Genomic DNA, 20,957 nt, shown 5'->3' with positions numbered 1-20,957 from the left:
CATAGCACAGGAGCAGCTACTGCTATTAACTCTCTTTCCCACCGATGGTGTAGAACGATTTCATTGACCCTCTTGCCGGGAAATGTCATTCCGCATTTTTTTTTTATTTTTGCATAATAGGAAACCAAGCTGAGAGTATCACGTCGTGTGCGCATCCGTTGGAGCTATACAACCTCCCGCGCACCCCTGAAGTTGTGTTATACGGTAACGATCCGCACACAGTGACAACAATTGTTGCGGCTGGTTAAAAAAAAACGTGTTGGCGCGTAGCACCGAGGGTACGCCGCCTTCGGTTGTCTGCCATAGTAATATTTTTACTTACTCTTAAAGTTTGTTTCAGAAGCACAGAGTCGCTTGAGGCTATGCGAGAACTCTCACTGACGTGGCCTTGTTCTAATACAAAATTCGTGCGCCGCGTGCCCTCCATGTTGGCTCCGGACGCAGTCCCGCCATAAGTTCGTCCTGCCGTCGCCTCGGGGCGCTGCATGTCCGGTCGTTTCCCGCGAAAGATCACATCCGGAGCAAAGGGAGCGCGCGGCCTGTTGGCGTAATTAGCATGGCCAGAGCGAAAAAAAAAACGCGATTACGAAAGGGCGAAGGAAAGAATGGAGTGCAGTATGCCCGAGCGATTATTGCCGCACGGTCGCCGTTCTACCGCTCGCTCCTTGCCTCGCCGCTGCCACGCAAATTGGCCCACGAACGGGAAAGCTGGTTATTACGCCAGTTTTGTTCGGACCGTATACACGCCAGAAAGCCCGGCAAAACCTCCCTTCTTTCCAGTGAAAATTAAAGAGAACGGGAACGTTGTTTACATCCGTCCGTAATGGGGCTTCTCCTGCAATCCCACGTCTTTGTTTTGCGTAAACAAAAGCGGACGACAAGCGATAAGACAAGACGAATAAAAAAAAACGGCACACTTGAGTGACCTTGCAGAATCGCAACCTAATTTTCAGCGGTGCTTTTGGTGCGACTAATTTGTTGTGGTGGACAAAGAGCCATTCGTGAATAAGAGCTTACATCTCCCTCTCTTCGGGCTCGCTGGCTGGCTGAACATAACTTAGAACTTTCACGAGGATGTTTTCCAGAGCCGCTCCTAAGTGGTTCACAGCAGAGTAAGTCGTGTAGTTCACTCGCGTCACTTTGCTAGAAAACTCCAGAATGCGTGGGCACGCTCGTGGCAAGACAGAGAGAGAGAAAGAGGAATACAGGAAGGCAGGGATGTTATGCAGTCAAAAGTCTGGTCGGCTACTATACGCTGGGGGAAGGGAGAAGGGAGAGAGAAGTTGTAGAGACGTGCACGGACAATATTTGAGTTAAACCCGCTCGCGCAAATGTCGATTGATATAGTCGCACGGTAGAATATGAGAAATGCACACACAAGCGGCAGCGCTTGTCGCGCCATCGTGTGACGATAAGTTGTACTTGAAAGCACAGAATTATAACTTCGAGTGAGCCCGCCTAATACATGGCTGCCCGGCCTCCACCACTGCGCCGGACCAGATCGCCCGATTGAACCACGAGGGGAAGGCTGTACTGTACGGGAGTTCACTCCTAGGCATTCAAGCATGAATAGTCATTTCATCAATACGAGCCATTAATTTTTAACGCGATAGCGTTAAGGAGCTCGTGTCGCAGAAAAGCCGGTGTCGTCGGCGTCGGCGTCCGCGGCGTTGGCCGTGAGCGATAAATCACGGCAGGCACTTCATAAATAAAAAGCAACTTCCAAGATGGGCTGGGTGGGAATCGAACCAGGGTCTCCGGAGTGTGAGACGGAGACGTTACCACTGAGCCACGAGTTTTTTTTTCTTTATTGTTTTTTTTTCGATGCTTCTAAGTGGTACAAAAGCGCCTCTAGTGAACGCGGTGTTGCCTTAGAAACGAGCTGTTTCTAAGGCTCAGGCGTGCGTCGCTTGCTCAGGCGCACATTTCGTTGTCGCGCCGAACGCTGCGTTGCTCGACGCTCACCACGTCTGATGCGGGGCGCGTAGTCGCTGCGCCGTAGCCCATTGTCTTAGACCCCTTGGCGGGTCGACGGGAACTCTGTCGCGTTCCACTCTTGAAGGCGAAGCTTAAGCGTCCTCCAATTTTTATAGCTCTTTTGGTTTTCGTTTCGGCGAGAATCCTTACGGAAAGCAGGGACACTGCTAACCCCTTGCGGGTGAACGAAGCGTGAAAAGGTATGCCTACCAGCGTCAGGGCAGGCGTCGCCGTTTCCGGCGTTCTGTAAGCGTTAGACAGGGAAGAGAAAAAAAAACAATTTCGCTTCCGTTTGTATGTTCACAATCATGAAACCTTGCGATTCAGCATGTGCTTGTCTAGATGTTTCCTACTTTCCCCAAACCAAATAGTTTTGATGTTTTAAACTTCATATTATGCACTACTTAGATTTTTCGAATCGTTTTCTTTTTGCACATTTGAATTCCTATATCGTTGTTACGTTGTTCTAACTTTGTTGATAAAACATTCGACGGTCACAAGGTTATCTGTCACGTGTGGCTACGGAGTCGCGCTGCTGAGCCCAATGTGGCGGGCTCGACTGCGAGCGCTCCATGACGGAGTCCCTTTTAATTCACTCACTGTGCAGATAGGGGTCATTAAACCTCGGAATTTGTTATATGTTTCGTTTGTTATAAGGTTACCGATACACTTTCCCGGGCTGTCCTTGAGAAACTTATTGGGTCCCAAAAGTGTGCACTTTGTAATTGCATACCTTATACGTGCGAAATAAACAGGCAAACTTTCATGCACGATTCACCGTCATTATATTTCTTGCCTCTCCTGCTTGGGCACCCATGTCTTTCTGCGTTACGTAAACACAAAACAAAGGAACGCAAGAGAAGCAATCAAGGCTGCGATATTTTAAACAATTTATTCACCTTTTTTTTTGTTCTTTACTATACACTCACTAGGACGAAGAAAAAAAAACACACACACAACGAGTCACGTCGCACGTGCAGCAGCGATATGCATTTAACGGCCGCGATTTCCTCGCGTACACAGAGCGCCATGGCACAGGGGGGGCACGTGACACGGGGCTGGTCACGTGACAGCGATCACGCGACCGCGTGGCCCGTGATTGGACGGTTCACCGAACTGCGCAGTGTAAATCGCGGGACGACAGAGGAAGTGTTTCGGAAGAACGAAGCTCTCAACGAAGGAAGTATTTTTTTTTTAATATATACCAACTCTCTGCCTCCTTCGCGGCAGTTCATGGGTGCTTAGAGCAAAGCAGTGTTTCCTGGCAAACAGCTCACGGCTTTCTCCGCAAGTCAAATAACTACGGCGTAATAAGCGGCCCGGCGACGTCAATCGAATAATGGGCAAACGAGCCTATCAGGCCACTGGGCCAGTTTGTTTAAAAACGATTTCAGCGAAAACAGGGGAAGTTTTATTTATCCAGTCTATACCTCATTTAGTCAATACCAGCGACTAACGCGCCCGTTCAACATTACCATCAACGGGATGTTGATGTTGAACGTCAACGTTAATGACTAGCAGGAAATGTTCTACGTTGGTTCATTTTAATACTACATAGTGGCCCGAAACTAAAGCTACAACGCGCTTCGAAATTTTTACCCCCATTTATCTCCACCACCCATTTCAAGAGGAAGAGTTTGCGGAAATAAACTCTTGTTAAAACCCATCGAGAACATTAAAACTGACAATTCTGACGAATTTCGTATATAAATATTACGTGTTTCAACTATACATTTGATGACAGCTAGATTCGATTAACTAAGGCAGTGAATTAGAACATTAGGACATACGACAAATCTCAAGTGAATCCAGACAAGCAATAGATAAAGAAGTAATCTAAACAAAAACTAGCTCGGCAACCTACCAACAAACGCTGCTGTCAGATGACTGATGGATCAGTCGACCCAGCAGGCACTAAATCAATTCACTGGACAAGCGGCCAACAGTTTGCTCTCAGCTTACAAGACAGTGCCTCCTCGCGCCTACACTGTAAAATAATTTCCACCCTTAAAAATGAATATGGTGTAAATTGGTCTACAACTCCCACCTATTGGGTGTAAGCACTCTTAATATACAGTTGCACCCTTTGGTGTGTATCTTTGTCCCACAACAATAGTCATCTGCCTTTCTTGAGTTTCCGTTCTTAAAAACTCGGCGCTCGCTACTTTCCTATTGAGAACGGTGTATTACGTTGATAACGCGCATGCCGTTAGTGACTTGGAAGCACCGGGCTCGCAGCGTCAAAGAAAGGAAATACGGGTAAGACATATGACGATTATTCTTGTGGGACAAGGTAAGCCACAAAGGGTGTAAGTCTTTTTTAAAGAGGTGCGAGTTACACTCTGAGTGTAGGTGTCCAAGTTATAGACCGATTTACACCCTTATTCACTTTTAATTGTGTAATTCGATTTACGGTGTACCCTATTCTTTTGCTGCGAAAAAGATAGCCTGGTCGGTCAGCAGTGTCGTTGCCACGACGACGTGAAACTGTCGGTTATTGACGAAAATATCACAAAGCAGACTTATTATCTTCGCACTCTCGTTTCTATGAGTGAAACGTTCCTCTCTGGGGCTCTTTTAATCCAACCACTCGTCTGCGTTAAAAGTTCATGTATATACCGTATGTTTACAAAAAAAAAAAAGATCAACTATAAAGAGTTAGTTGTGTCACTCGGGCTAGCACTGGCGAAGTCCCAAGCTATCGGAGGGCGCAAGACGGACGACGACGAACAAAACGAGGAATAAACAAACAAGGAAGCGGTTTGCATTTAACAAAAAAGAAACAGCGATGCAAATAACTGTTTTAACCGTCCCGCCATACTTGCACGGAAATTTGCAGAATACGTAGAGAGATTGCCACTGCCGCTTCCCCCAATTCTTTCGTTATTGCTTTCAGGGCAAGAAGCATAGGACATGCTAACGCGTAATAGTAATCCTGTTCGGCACCTCAAAATCTTGAACACGGCATTTATCGCGGTTGAAAACTGCTTCTAGTAGAAAAGTGCCGTTTCGGCCATAACGCGCGCAGCCTCGTCAGCGATGAAGTGAGGAAGTGCGTGCTTGCCTATGCATTTACTGACTTCGTGAGGCGTATTGGAGATCTGTAGTTAAGCGGCGTGACGAGAGAAGGGCGCTGGACAACTGTTGCGGCGGCGCTTTCAAACTTTCAAACAGGTACGCAAAGCGACAGGTGGCGTAGGTGCGCGTTTCCGTTTTTTTTTTCTCTGCGAGATTAAACGGAGGGCCTCTGTGCATACACGTTTGATATGTTGCTCAGAGATGCAGCAGCCTGGCTATGTCAGACAGCGTACGTACCAATACGAAAGCTCACAGTCTGCCCATTCCGTGAAGAACTGCTCGCGCACCGTGTGCAAAAAAACCGCACTGAAGAGGGAACGGGATCGTGACGTGCCAATTACTGCACCACTTATAACTCCCAGCACTTCACGTCACATAACAGCGTCACTTTGCCAGTGACGTCACTGGTGACGTACCTGTTGGTCTACGTTATGTTGAGAATCCCGAACGCGTCGCAATGTGGTATTTCCAGACAATGACGCCACTAATGCAGCGCAACACGCTGTAAATGCAGCGAGTGACGCCACCACTGACGTGAACGTCAGACTGAGCGATAACACCAGTGACGTCACCAAGTCACTGATGACGTCATTCGCCGAGGTGGTGTCACTGGTAAAGTTGAGTCGTTATTTGCGTCATTCTCTACAATTCAGTGCCAAATGACATCACTGACAAATGTTCTTCAGTAGTGACGTCATTCACTGCAACTGCGTACCAAATTGCAAAGCGATCGCGAGTCACAACGCAACAGGCCGAACCGATCTTGGGCTGACATTTCCTTTCTGTGTGTAGGAGTCTGGGAAATCTGACGCCACGACTTGCAACTTTGCTGGCGTAGACGAGACTCACGAGTCGAACCCCAGTGACTATTTGATAACGTTTGGAAGACTCGGTCGGTGATTTCCGCTGACACAGGAATAGTCCCATCCACAATCGATAAAGCACTCCGCTGTTGCCGGTTTGAAACGCCGCACAAGCTGTTGGTTTCACTCAAGAAAGTTGGGACCATGTGTGAATACATTACGCACCACACCCTTACTTCTGTCTCGAGGACTCTCTAGTCAAAGCCACGTCGCGTCATGTCCCGTCACATCACACCACAGCAAGTTTAGGAACGCAGTCGTTTCCCCCTTCGTAGACAGTGCATCGGGAAACTGCGAGCGTCTTTCCAGGCTATTCAGTCCGTTGCCACCGTCTTACACTTCACCGCAAGTCAGCACAAAGCACCCAGAAGAGTGGAGACAGGAAGAGCACGCACACATTGTTTCGCACAAAACTTCGTCGCAACTCGTTTAAAACTTCCGTATCGACGATTCGCGCAAGACATCTTAAGCAGAAGGCTAGGCCTTACACAGCAGAAGTTCGTCTTCTTTCGACAGGCAATGGACGACCAGAAGATGCATATCCTTATCGTAGTCGACGAGTTACAAGCACCATTAAGAACAACGAGAAAAAAAAAAACGACGCAGCAGTAGGGCCTGCTCGCAGTGACTAAGTAATGCGCAGGGCGTTGGCCTTTATTCCGCGATCTGAACCCCGGGACATTTGTCAGCGGAACACAATAAGGAACTCTCGACATGTGCTGTGCCGTTGTCCTCTCAACCACGTGAGTATTGTGAACATCCGGAGCCTGAAGAGAGTATATTATGCATGGAAGAACATGGATATCATAGACATATTCGGAGCAGGATGTCTAAAAAAGAAAGAAACATTAATATGTGGGCTGTAATTACACGGTGCGCAATTTGAATCTTGGTGGCTCTGTAAAACGATTAGCTGCACATCGAAGGACTTTGCCAGGCAAAAGAACGATTGGTAAGCGAGCCACGAACTGTTGCTTTTCCACATAGCCTGGCTTCTAGCTCATACAGAGACAGCTAAATTCCATATCTCCGTTCTGATGACACTATTAACGCATAACGCAACCGCACTGTGGTGATGACTTGAGAGTCGACGCCTGCACAGTAAGGCTCAGCGTCATGATTATCCTCGACTGATCTCTGATAGCGCAAAAAAGTTTGCATAACAATGCGAAGTTTGCTTATCGCAGAATCGTGCGCGGAGTATTTCGGTGTAAAGTGGAAATCGCTTGGTTTTGGTAAGAAGACAAGCGGACACCTCACAAAGTTCCGGGACAGAGTTCCCCAGCAAAATTGGTCAGGGTCTCGACATTTTTTAGTGGGAGGGAAAAAAATACATTTTTTTTCGCTCTAAGCGGAACAAACGGCCCGCCTCCCATATTGGCAGTTAGACTTATATATACAAGTTGAGAAAGCGGGCAAACAAACAAACAAGAGCTAAGCAAAGCGCGATCGACCGCACATTAAATTCAGGCGTGTGGTGCTTCACAGGTACAGCGTCCCGACCTTCTTGCCCGAGCGCTCGGCTGCGGCTGCGATCTTCGCTGGCAAGTCGGCGTAGATGAACTGGTTCGCCTTGAGCTCGTTGTGCAGTAGCAGGTTGTACCTGTTGTTGGCCTCCACGTCCCAGAAGAGATTGCTCAGGGACTTTGGCCGCGACAGCTTGTGCGGAGGCACGGACCCCGTGCGGTCGTGCTTGGACCCCTTGGAACCAGACCCTTTGGAGCCGGAACCCTTGGAGCCGCCGGAAGACGCACCGCCGCCCGAGTTGCTCGAGTCTAGGGTGTCGTTGAAGTCGACGGCCAAGTTGGTGAGCGACTTGTAGCGGATGTTGAACAGGGGCGACGTCGTTATCGTCCCGTTGACGGGCTTGGCGCCGCGGCAGGTCCTGGCCGCCCTTGACGAGGCTTTCTGGAACATGGCCGTCGGAGGCGGCGGCCCCACGGACGTGTTGACGCTGCCCACGATGACGCCGTTGGGGCAGTGGTGGTGCGCCGGACACGGAGGGTGGTGGTGGTGGTGTGGCGCGTGCGGGTGGTGCATGGACGGGTCCTTGACGGTCGCCGCGGCGACAGGGATGCGGCCGGCGTTGCGGAAGATGCGAGGCTTCGCGCTTCCGTTCCGGACCTGGTGCGCGCTCTTGACGAACAGCTTGTTGTTGGGAGGCCTGGGCACGCCCGAGGATCTGGGGACGCCCGACCGACACGTCGGGGCGACGCTGCCTCCTTTGGACTTGTGCTCATCCGAGCAACGCCGCATGACAGCCTCGTAGACGTGCGAGTCCGTGTCCTTGGCTCGTGGGTTCGAGGGAGACTTCGAGACCGGAGCGGCCGTCGGCGGGGAGTTCGGTCCGGGGTCGGTGGCGAGTGAGTACCGCCTGGCTGGGATGGTCTCTATGGGAGGCGGCAACGGCTTCTCCCGCGACGCAACCGAGGTCGCGGGAGCCGGCGGCGGTGAAGAAGGCGACTTCTCGCATTCGTTGTTGCTCTCGCCGACGCCCTCTATGAGCTCGGTCTTGATTTTCTCGGGCAGCGGAGCGAAGCCACGGACGTAGTCGTAGATCTGGTCGATCTCCTCGTACCGGTAGTCGTCGGGCGCGGGCGTGGACTGGACCCTCTCGACGCCGTTCGTCGGCGGGACGGTGGCGCTGGCGGGTGGGCTTTGCGGCGGCTTGCTGTTCGGTTCGGAGAGACTCCGCTGCGGTGGCGTCTTGGACGAGAAGAAATCGCTGCTGCTGCGCGTTGTCTCCAGGACTTCGATGGCGTCCATGCGGTCCTGCAGTCTCTTGCACCTGTCAAAAGAGAAAGGACACTTTTCGTCTACAGCCGTTCGGTATCGAGTTCGACAAGGCTTTCTTTCATGGTAGTTCCGGCGTGTAAATAATCACTGGGCAGATCAAATGCGATCCGCGCGCCCGGTTGAGAATACGTCTTAGACGACCTTGTAGGTTCTACAGGCGCAACTCATGATCGCTATCCTTTGCAGTGACGGACGAAAAAAACATTTCGCAGTGACATGCACTTTCATTCGCTGCCATATACGCTTCGAGAAGTGATGCAATAATTTAGTGCGCTCAGGTGCCGGCCGAAAACAGTCGACGCTGTCCTTTAGCTCTAAACCCCTAAGAAGTAGGCTGGCTCTGCGCAAAACACGTCATGCGTTACATAGTGTCGGTCGCAGGCAACCCATACCGCTCTCCTCACTACCAAGAAGACTGCGGTGTCTGCAACTTCGAAGCAGCGGCGAAAACCACGGGCCATGCTGCTTATCGATACTACTTCGCTTCGTAAGATTGACGCGGCCAGCACTGTCTAGACGTCGAAGCCATCGAGCGACTCGCCTGTGCCCTTCTATTTTTGGTCGCAATAACGTGTTCGTATGTTTCTTTTAATTCTGTACTATGTCGCCCGTACTGAATATCCTGACTTTTCGCATTTAACTTCAATACGATAGCACGTGCCACACGCACCAAACACTGAATGCAAACTCACTAAATGAAAACGAAAAAAGAAAGACCGCAGTGACGCCATTTCGAACTCTCTCGCTGTCACTCCTCCGCCATCGTCGTCGGGACGGAGCGTAAAAAGTCACGTTTTTATTATCTCGTTCTTAGACTTACATTCAAACGATGAAGCGCCAACAGTGACGGCACACTAAGAAGGAACAAGGACAGGACAAGGCCTGTCTTTGTTCCTTCTTAGTGTGCCGTCACTGTTGGCGCTTCATCTTTCGAAAGCTACGCACCAACCATAGCCCCACAACGTGTTTTACTGCAACAGACTCACTTGTCCGCGAGCCTCGCGTACTCGGGCATCTGCGCCAGGGCCTCGGCGTTCTTGGGCGGCTGCAGGCGCAGCGGCGAGGACTGGGGCAGCGCCAGCGCGGGCGCGTCCTTGACCAGGGGCAGGGCGAGCACGCACTCCTCGCGCTCGACGCCGTACAGCCGGAGCTCGGACGTCTTCAGGCCCGACGGCGCCGGCCGGCCGTGCACCAGGCGGACCATGAGCGGGAACCGCTTGCAGAGCAGCGTCTTGACCGAGTGGACGCCCGAGATGTTGCCCTCCTTGGCGATGGGCGAGAACTTGCCCCGGGACTCGGCGGCCAGGTACACCGTCTCGCCGGCAGACGTCAGGCAGCGCAGGAAGCGGCCGTGCGGAGCCGAAGACCGCAGCCGGGCCAGGGAGGCTCGTACCATAGGGGACGTGTGCTGCAGGCGATCGTTTTCTTGTGAGTTCTTGTTTAGGGAGTGGGGTCAATAGACGTGTAATGATGTGTGGTTGCAGAAATGCGTGACGCGTACGGCCAGACGTTGTCTGTAAGCATTGGCGCTAGAGCAGGGCATGCGAGCAAGCTTGGTTGGTTCCCTTTTTCGGAAACTATAAAAAATAAACTTTTCGGCACCATGTATAGCACCCATGCCCGACTGAGCAAACCGTTAAGAAAACTTTCATATTTCCCCTACTCAGTAATGTGCCAAACAAACAAATACTACCATTAGACCGCCGCTCGACCGAGCTGTATCTGTGAGAAAAAGGTCAATCAAATCCTAGGGACTGTAGAGAGCATAACTGTCATTAACGGATTCAAGTCCTGCAGAAAAATCCTTAAAGTTAGCGAATTGCGACAGGCAATAATCCTAAGTGTCTGCACTTATTCGTGATGCCTCGCGCGTGTCATATGTGCTTCAGAGATGAGCGAGAGTAAGTGCAACATCGTGAATATTGTGCTGGTCCGCGCAATGGTTGTGTGAAGCCTCTCGTGTGTCACACGCCTTACTTACCACGCAAGAAAATGTGACGGTATAGGATGCGAGAGCACACGCCGAAACCGCGATGGAAACCGAAGTCTTTCGTCGAGTGCGCGCTAGACGGCGCCCGAATATCACACCTTAGCAAGCAGAGATATTGTCAGGGCGTGTAGGATCTTCAACTTAACAAAGCAAGCAAGATTTCGCAAGCATTTCAGGGCACCTCCGTGCCTACAGTTATAGCTGCAGGGCCTACATGCGCCATCCAGCACGACGAGTGAAGGTGCATAGTTGGGCGCTACGCGTCTGTCCAGTTAAGTTTGTCCCGTCCTGTCGATTCGCTCACTTTCGCGTAAAAGTTCGCGCTGCGGGCGCGCCCGGGCCGGTCGCTCACCTCCTTGACCACGACGAGCGTCTCGCCCACGTGCAGCGTCCTCGTCTTGTCCGTCACCTGCTCGGGGTCGTCCGGGTGGGCCAGGTGCGCCTTGAGCGGCTCGCGCACCAGGCACGTGTCCGGCGAGCGGCGCATCAGCTCGGCGACGCTCTCGAAGCAGCGCGACGCCCGGCCGTCCTCCGAGAGGATCTCGAACCAGCCCCGGTAGCCGTCCGGGATGGCCAGCCGCGGGCCGATGGCCACCACGCGCTGCCGGTTCTCCTTGAACTTGACGCACTGGGCGCTGATGCGCAGCCGCGCGCCCAGCGGCGACAGGAACACCACGCTGCTCAGGCCCGGCGAGGAGAGCGAGGGGACGCCCACGTGACGGTGCTGGCCCCGCACCACCCGCGCCACCTGTGCGTAGTCCGGCCATGGAAATCACGCGAGCGAGAGAGAGAGATGCAAATGAGAGAAAGGCAGGGACGTTAGCCAGAGTTAGAACCTCCGGTTTGCTACCCTGCACTAGGGGAAGGGAAAGCAAATACGGAAGGGAGAGCGGTGACGAAAATAAAAGCCCGAGAAAATAAAATAAGAAGGGACGGAATGGGGTCATCATAGTCTTTCTAATAGGCCACTGCCATGCAAAAGGGTGAACAAAGCCTCGACCAACTTTCGGTGCGACGACAGTTCATGTCGGCATTCCAAGACTGACTGTTCTGAAAGTGCCCTGTCGTCAAGGCGTGCCCACGCGGTCGCTAGTGACAACCGGCGCGCGCAATAGCGAGAAATCACGCGAGGTACGGTTGCACAGTATAGGGCATGTGCGTGAACCGCGGCGTCGTCCAGGTCGCCGCTCTTGTGGCACAAGCGGCGCGGTTGAAATGCTGCGCGTTATCTAGATCCGCTTATATCCGGCAGCACGACGGAAGCTGCGAATAGGGCTACTAAATGGCGCGCGTGACGTCATGCGATTACTTCCTACGGTTGGGACCGCAAAATCCCCCGTGACGCCGCCGACACGATTGCTTCCGGCACCGACTTTATGGCAGCAACCTCGTACAAACGGGAGATTTAGAGTTGGCCCGCGAGTATCCACATCTTTAACGCCCTATTAATTTCATTAGGGTAGAACTACATTTCCAGTCCCCAAGCATATGCGCTGAGAACGAGCTGCCCGAGTTGAAATGTCAGCGCGTCTTCAACGTCAGTGTAATGGCAAGTACCTCCGTGCACTTACGTTTACTCCCATCATTACTCCACACTACAGGTCACGGCAACGACCGCAAACCTCCTATGCTGTGAAAAAGGGTGTCATCATCATCATCATCATCATCATCAGCCTGGTTACGCCCACTGCAGGGCAAAGGCCTCTCCCATACTTCTCCAACAACCCCGGTCATGTACTAATTGTGGCCATGCCGTCCCTGCAAACTTCTTAATCTCATCCGCCCACCTAACTTTCTGCCGCCCGCTGCTACGCTTCCCTTCCCTTGGGATCCAGTCCGTAACCCTTAATGACCATCGGTTATCTTCCCTCCTCATTACATGTCCTGCCCATGCCCATTTCTTTTTCTTGATTTCAACTAAGATGTCATTAACTCGCGTTTGTTCCCTCACCCAATCAGCTCTTTTCTTATCCCTTAACGTTACACCTATCATTCTTCTTTCCATAGCTCGTTGTGTCGTCCTCAATTTGAGCAGAACCCTTTTCGTAAGCCTCCAGGTTTCTGCCCCGTAGGTGAGTACTGGTAAGACACAGCTATTATATACTTTTCTCTTGAGGGATAACGGCAACCTGCTGTTCATGATTTGGGAATGCCTGCCAAACGCACTCCAGCCCATTCTTATTCTTCTGATTATTTCCGTCTCATGATCCGGATCCGCTGTCACTACCTGCCCTAAGTAGATGTATTCCCTTACGACTTCCAGTGCCTCGCTGCCTATTGTAAATTGCTGTTCTCTCCCGAGACTGTTAAGCATTACTTTAGTTTTCTGCATATTAATTTTTAGACCCACTCTTCTGCTGTGCCTCTCCAGGTCAGTGAGCATGCATTGCAATTGGTCCCCTGAGTTGCTAAGCAAGGCAATATCATCAGCGAATCGCAAGTTACTAAGGTATTCTCCATTAACTTTTATCCCCAATTCTTCCCAATCCAGGTCTCTGAATACCTCCTGTAAACACGCTGTGAATAGCATTGGAGATATCGTATCTCCCTGCCTGACGCCTTTCTTTATTGGGATTTTGTTGCTTGCTTTATGGAGGACTACGGTGGCTGTGGAGCCGCTGTAGATATCTTCTAGTATTTTTACATATGGCTCATCTACACCCTGATTCCGTAATGCCTCCATGACTGCTGAGGTTTCGACTGAATCAAACGCTTTCTCGTAATCAATGAAAGCTATATATAACGGTTGCTTATATAGGGTGTGTATATATCTAACTCCCGCACTTAGGGTGTCGGATGCATAAATCACACCCTAAGGACGCGAGTGAAACACATTTACACCCTTTTTCATTTTAAGGGTGTTGAATGAGCAAATGATAAATGAAAGGTAGGGAGCTTAATCAGGACTCAGCCCGGTTGGCTACCTTACACTGGGGAAAGGGAAATGGGGACGGAAAGATTAAAAGAAGAAGAGAAAGTCCACTAGGGATATCATTCGGTCACTCAGTCCGGATCACAAACGCTGACTCAATCCTGTAGCTTTCAAATATCGCAGCAGCGCTTTTGTGGCCTTTTGTAGCTGCGATATGCGAGGCCATGGTCCGAAGATCTTGTTCAAGTTCATCAAGGGTGTAAATTATCTTAGAGTGTAAATCACCTTAGAGTATACCTAACACGCAGCATCGAGCAAAAACACCCATACATGCAAGACTACCGCACGATTATATCGCTGCGGGACAAGATAAACCCTGAAAGGTGCCGTAAAAGAAAAAAAAAGTTAGGTTGAAACCAGCCCTACGATTCGTCCAGTGATACCTGATATTGCGACTCATCGGTGCAACAGGTGGTTACCTGGGGCTCAGGAAACTTCTGCATGAACTCCTGCAGGGGCACGCCGGCGTCGTCCCAGCGCACGGCCGAGAGGAAGACGCTGGCGTCGCTGCCCGACATGCTGCTGCTGCTCTCGGATTTCGGACCCAGCTTGACCGCGTCGAGGTGGTGAAACGAACACCGGGACCGGACGTCCGAGGCAGGGAGTGCGGCGACTCCCCCCGCTGGGCTCCTCCTGGCTGCGCCGGCTTAACCCTGCAGACAACAAACCGTCGGCACCGTCAGCGTCGAACATGTGTTTCTAAGCCGTTGCGCTCGAGAACGCACAGCTCGGGTGCAACGCGACTGATGCACGATTTATTTATTTCTTCTCTTCGATACCTGGGTCCGTACTCGCAAAGAAGCTCTTATGCAAAGATATATAGTTCGTAAGAGCAAATTGTAGCTAACCCTGGTGCTGAGCATATGTATAGGAGGAGGCGGCAGCCCAGTGGCAAGGATCACTTGCGAACGAAAAGCTTTGTCAATACGGCCCCCGATTATGAGCCTGTGTCGGCACCTGAAAGTTGGGTCAGCCCCTGCTTTCCAACATAAAATTATGTTATTACAGTAATTATCACTTGTTCGTTTATGTTTAATTATATCTTCCCGCTATCTTACAGGTTTACACTTTTTTTGCTGTAGAGAGCAGTGGGAAATAAGGTAGCCGAGGTAATTTCCCCCTCAGTCTCTCCAAGGCAACCGAAACACTACAGAACACGATATTAGGTTATGAATACGGGGCCCATGCTCTGCATCAGCCACTTTTGGGAATATTCCTTTCAGTCGACGCTGCTTGGCTATAATAGCTGCCAGAAGTCCAGCGCACCAGTGAGGCATCGCGGCGGACGACGCTTCACGAAAATGTTAAAGTTGTCTCGACTTTATCAAGAACTCATGGATGAACATTAGAGTCACCTCACATTTTCTTTTGTACGCTTTCCCCTGCAGAATAGCCAGCCGATCTGGTTAACCTCTATGCCTTTCTTCATTTTAGGTTTTCTCTCTTATGATACGTCGCGTAAGACACACGCACACCCTCGTGCAATATAGTAAATGTGTTTAAAAAAAAACTCACACCCTGACACCCAAAAAGGGTGTAAAAGGGGTGTGATTTGTAGACCTATTAACACCCTTATTCACTTTTAAGGGTTTGCATTATCTTAGCGTATGAGCAAGATGTTTCGCGTATCCACAAACGATTCGAGCCACAATGAATGGAAGGTTATTAAGCCGGTCATCAATCCCGGCATTCTCTGTCTAGCGTTCGATTGCGATACATAGGACAGCCGGCCCGACCAAGCGTTCCTTGCAGGTAATAAAACACAGAAAGACAGAACTGGGCAAACGCAACCGCTGTTAAACGTTGTGTTCGCATTGGACATATTATGTCGCACGAGGATGTTACACAGCGTCTGATTCTGGGTTACACGTGACGAATGCCACGACAAGCATGCATCGAAGCAACGACGCAAGCAGTGCAAGCAGAAGGCAATTAAGAGCCGAGCATGGAAACAGAACGGTTTGTTCACTGCGAACACATTGGAAACACTGGCAGTACGTGCACTCGCCTTTCGAAACGAAGCGTGGGACGGATATATCCCGGACGAGAACGAAGACGTGGAAATATCAACTTTTGCGCGTGTGCCGCGTTACGATGAAAAAAGAAAATGATGACAATCATTACGAATGTGAACTAGGACACTCCGCGGGCAGCGACACGCAGCTAAGTCAACGAGGCAGTCGAGCGCGCAGTGAAACGTCCCGTAACTTTGTTTTCAAACTGACGTTCAAACATCTGGTATGTTTGCAGAAGAGGCAAAGGCAAACGTGTCGAGAGAGATACCACGGCGACACTCGGGAAAGTATATTATCTAGAGCATGATCCGCAGCTTCTTCTAGTTTACAACGCAAATTGAGTAAAGACGTAGGGGGCTTGATGCGCTTGAGCGACGTTAAACAGAGAGCTTCGGCACAGCGCGTACCCAAAGTCTTTCCGTACGGTCCAATATAGCGAGCTCACAGCGCGCATGGGCAACAGGGTACGGAGTGTCTTAAGGATTGAGAACGCAGTAGTCTACATTATAGATCTAGCTTTGCAGGTTTAGCGTGGCTTGGTATAGTTATGACGTGAGAAACACCGCGGCGTCCAGGGCAGCTGCTTTGATAAAAAATAATGGTTTCGAAAGTTGCTTCTCCCCACCCCCTCCTGTCTCGTACTGACAAGAAATCGACACCAAAAATATGTTTCTTCTTCGTCTCGTATCAGTGGGAAAGTAATTAGCAAATTACAATGTGCCATTGTTTCCGAGATAAGTTGCTGGTTTTCACGCTACTAAGCGTAGACGCAGGCGCTGCCGCGAAAGTGTTCGGCGTCCGTATTAGGCGAGATTTTTTTTCGTTCCGATTTCTATTGATTTCTTAACAGCCTCTGCTGCGAATGGATGAAATTCGGTAGAACGGAGGCTTGGCATCTTGCCAGCCTACGACGAATAAGAAGAATGAAAAATGAAAAGGATATTGATCGTTTTTTTTTCTCCACCATGTCAGGGGGGAGGGGGGTATTCTGTAAGAGTCCACCTAGTGGACTGTCCAATTCGCAGTCACTGCTGATTGGATGCAGCTGTACAAGCGACGAGGAAACGAGCAGCCCTAGCCAATCAGCAGTGGCCGGGGGGGGGGGGAGACAAAGGGGAGGAAAGACAGGGAGGTTAGCCAGTGTAAGTACCGGCCGGCTACCTTGTGCCGGGGAAAGGGGGCAAAGGGAATAAAAGGAGAAAGAAGAAGAAGAGGGAAAAAGGAAAACCGGAAAATTCGCACAGTAACTCGATACTACGCGCTAAAACACTTTAAGACGGTCGCACAATTCGCATGTCCTTAAAAGCTTCAGCAAAGCCCTTAAGGGCCGAAATGGACAGTCCACTCGGTGGAATCTTACAGAATACCCCCCCCCCCCCCCTCCCACAGGAAGGCGCACCAGGGTTATACCGTATAAGCGACGCAGAACGCGTGGCTAAAAGTCTCTCCCTGTGATATGCAGGAGCTAGAAAGGTCGCATGTCGTTTGGGCGTGCCTGTGCGTCAACGGCCGTAAAACTGTCACATATGCCACGGCGCCGCTGCATTCAATGCGTTTGTACCAGTTCGAATAGCGAACCAGGACGTGCGTCTGGTTTACCTCTTCCCCTTTACCCTTCCCACTGTCTCTCTCTCTTTCTCTCCTATCACGGCATTAAAACAATCAATGATTCCGCCCCATTCTTCACGCAGGAGCGATACAAATTTAGAAGTTTGGAGCCGCACAGGCTTTCGCGCAGTTAATATTTATGATTGGCGGCTCTCGCATATACCGTGGACAGTTGAGCTGGAAACGTTATTCTCACGTCGTTCTTCTATCTTATTCTTAAGTTCAAGCGGAATTACATTTCTCGGTCATACCAGAAAACGCGAACAATAATCGAAAGTCACATTCCGGAACCGAAAGGGCAATGACGGGATCAAAAATCATATACGAGAGATTTAACGCTACATGCACACACAAGAAAAGAAATTGAGGCACACCACTCTTTTCTTTTTCTTTTGCCATTACATGCGTCACACGCGCACCGAGAACGCGCAAACTCATTTCGCATGCAAGCGGTGCATCGTTTTCACGTTCGCATCGTGGGAGGCACTGCTCGCAAACGCCGCGCCCAACGGTGCAACGTAGGGCACAGCACGTGCAACTGCTCCCGCACGGGCACGCATCCGCGTTTAACCACTTCCGCGTTGAGGATGCGCCCCCCCCCTCCTCCCACCCGAATTTATCATCTTTCGCTTCAAGAACAGCAACAAGCCTCGCAAACGCCACGCCGGAGGTCTCCTCAAAGGGAATGGGACCGGGCTTGTAGTAAAATGGACGACCCCTCGAGTAAAAGCTTCGCAAAAGACAATCGCAATGAGTTGCGAAAAAAGAAAAAGAAGAAAAGAACACCCAGCTAGAGAGTAACCGCGGGGAGCGAAAGGCTTGGAACGACGTGCTCCTTCAAGAGCGGATGCGTTGACAGTAATGAGAACGGGGGAAAAAGAAAGAAAGCAGAGGGACAGGAACCTCCCACAGAGGGCGCTTTCTGCCTACGTGCTCAGGCCGGCTCTAAATCTCTACAGCGCTGCGCGAATCGGTCCTCGCGTCATTTTGCGAGCGCGCCTCTGTTTAGGGAAAGCCGGGTGATTTCGTTCAGATGTTCGGATATGAGAAAAACGTGCATCGCACAGCATTGTAAACTGTTAATGAGAGCACGCAACTAACATATGCAATTGAATATTGCCTAGATGTGAAGGTAAAAAAGGCACACTTCTTTTTGTGCGTTCAGTTGATTACATCAGACACATGTGTTTTCGACAAAGGCGATTAAATGTTCTGGTTTTTCTGACTTTGTTACTACTGGATTCGTCTTCCCTTTAACTGGGAACCGCACTGTACTTTCCTCTGCCTACTTTCGCCGTGTAACTTAACGGCGCGATTGAGAGTGTTGGAGCAGTTTTCCTATTCTCCCGCAATTTAAACGCTCCCACTAGCACGGTGCCCACCTTACCGCCCGTCAACAACTCGAGAAAACGTGAGGCAGGAGGTCTTCTCGGTAGAGAATGTGAACGGGCACAGAACGTTGGAAAGGTTCGCGAAACATAATCACAATTAACGAGTGAAGAAAAAAAAAACAATAATAACTTCGCCGTGGCAGAGCCAAAGCCTCCAAATGTGGTGCTCCTACGAAAGCGATGCACTGACAGGAACGATGAGGTAAATTGCAAGAAACCGAAATTTGACAGACCCTTTCGTAGGGGTCGCCTCCTACCTACGTGCCTCGGGCCTAGCCGCTCTACTGGCGTAAAACGGTACATCACTGGGCGAGTTGTTCCTCACATTACCCTGTAAAGACTCGGTAGAAAGTAACACTAAAATATGACACAAAATATATTGGTACTGGTGAACTGATCTTTCAAAGCTGTATTACCATTCATTTGGCGGGAAATGCCCATTTTTACTACGGAAGACGAAAAATAAAATTCCTGGGTTCTTTTTCTTTTTTCGCTTTCTGCGCCGTAACATCAGCGCCAGTTGGTCAACACGTGACGTCAGAGATTTCAAGGTATTACGGGATTGTTTAAGAGGCAGTATAAGTTCCTCGAAAGTTAAAAGTCCTCATTCGCTGGCGCCAAGTAAACGTGAGGGCGCAGCTCCAGTAGGCTGGCAAATCACAGCATTTCCTTCGTTTCCTTTTTTAAGAAAAGACAGCTATGTCACCCAACATTTCCGCAGTGGCCAATCATCGTTCTCACGCAGCGGCTGCTTCGGTGATCGACCGCATATTGAAAGTGATTAAACACGGTATATGACAACCCGCTTCAGCGGGCCGGAAACGCAATATGGTAGGTGAAGTTGCCAGCCATTCACCGTGTCCAAGTAAACACCATAAAGGAAGTGAGCTGTCGGTCCATTACTACTCTTATAGTGTCGGATGCTTCGCGAACGTGATACGTCATCGGCCATCGCCGGTTCTTCGTCCCGGGCTGCAGCCAACAGCAGCTGGTCATTCCCGAAAACGAACAGTACAGCCCTCGACGCACGATAAACGATCAGGCATAACTCTGACGCGCGCCAGCAGCACTGCTAATACGACTGGGATCTTCATTAGGATCGTAAACTGAGCAAGCAAGTTGGCATATGCACGCATCTAGTGATTTGCGAAGAAGCGCTCACCAAACACGAAATTAGAGCGAAGGTACTGCACAGGCCGCGCCCTAACAGCAGCTACGGCTTATTGGAAGAGCGCTGCCATATACGTACACTTTGGCATTGGAAACATCAGAAAAAGCAGGTACGCCATAACACCGTGAAACTCTTGTGGGGGGGGGGGGGGGAGGGCACGCGGTTGAGAGTCAGCGCGTGTCGTGTGCACAACCCTTACCATAGTTTCGTTTTTCGGAAGCGCAGCACAAATCTCAATAATAATGGGATCTAACGCGGACACAGACAACGGGCGGGTCAAGTGGGACGATTCGGCCAAGATGGCTATGCCCTAACTAATGGGACGTTGCACAAAATACTGCATGCACCGACACCAACGGCATGTAGGGGGGAGCGAGCTATAAGGACAAGGGCAAGTTAGAATTCCAGATCAACTAACCGGACAGTCAGTCATTGTCTCCGTAGGGTGTCACACATAGGGTGCCATTAGCGGTCATAAAAAATCAAGGCGAGTCTGCCGCCAAAATTCCAATGTCAGAGCTTCTTTTTTTTTTTTTCACACGCGGCACGGCTCAAGAATTGCGTTACTGATCGAAACGATGCACTTTCGCTCATTAACACGCTGTACATGACATTCATTACCACTTCACGAAGATGAACCGACTAGCTTCGACCAACTAAATTATCTCCGTAGTTATTCCTCACCCATGTGAGCGGTTCCTGCACAGCAGGGTACATGTGCGTGGGCTAATGGTTTTCGACCGCCCGCTGCCTCAGAGCCACAAAAGTAGCTTGGCAGTTCGAACAGATGAACAGCCATTTAATTACAGGAAGGCAAAAAAAAAAAAAGTGCACGAAAGAAAAACTACGGAATGGAAACACAGACGGCACAGAGAACGAGGAAAATCAATAGATAGATAGATAGATAGATAGATAGATAGATAGATAGATAGATAGATAGATAGATAGATAGATAGATAGATAGATAGATAGATAGATAGATAGATAGATAGATAGATAGATAGATAGATAGATAGATAGATAGATAGATAGATAGATAGATAGATAGATAGATAGATAGATAGATAGATAGATAGATAGATAGATAGATAGATAGATAGATAGATAGATAGATAGATAGATAGATAGATAGATAG

General features: G+C 50.1%; 1 protein-coding gene across 1 annotated transcript; it reads right to left on the bottom strand.

The window, feature by feature from the left end:
- Nucleotides 1-2,848: 2,848 nt before the first annotated feature.
- LOC142557383 (uncharacterized) lies at nucleotides 2,849-14,282 on the bottom strand. Its single transcript, XM_075669181.1, has 4 exons — nucleotides 14,056-14,282; nucleotides 11,057-11,452; nucleotides 9,701-10,122; nucleotides 2,849-8,706 (listed from the first exon to the last, which is right to left on the bottom strand). The coding sequence occupies exons 1-4, from the start codon at nucleotides 14,152-14,154 to the stop codon at nucleotides 7,401-7,403; spliced, it is 2,223 nt and encodes a 740-aa protein (XP_075525296.1). The 5' UTR covers nucleotides 14,155-14,282; the 3' UTR covers nucleotides 2,849-7,400.
- Nucleotides 14,283-20,957: the final 6,675 nt, after the last annotated feature.

Source organism: Dermacentor variabilis, chromosome 9 (genome assembly GCF_050947875.1).
Source record: "Dermacentor variabilis isolate Ectoservices chromosome 9, ASM5094787v1, whole genome shotgun sequence".
NCBI classification, from domain to species: Eukaryota; Metazoa; Arthropoda; class Arachnida; order Ixodida; family Ixodidae; genus Dermacentor; species Dermacentor variabilis.
This window is presented reverse-complemented; position numbering and strand designations above follow the sequence as displayed.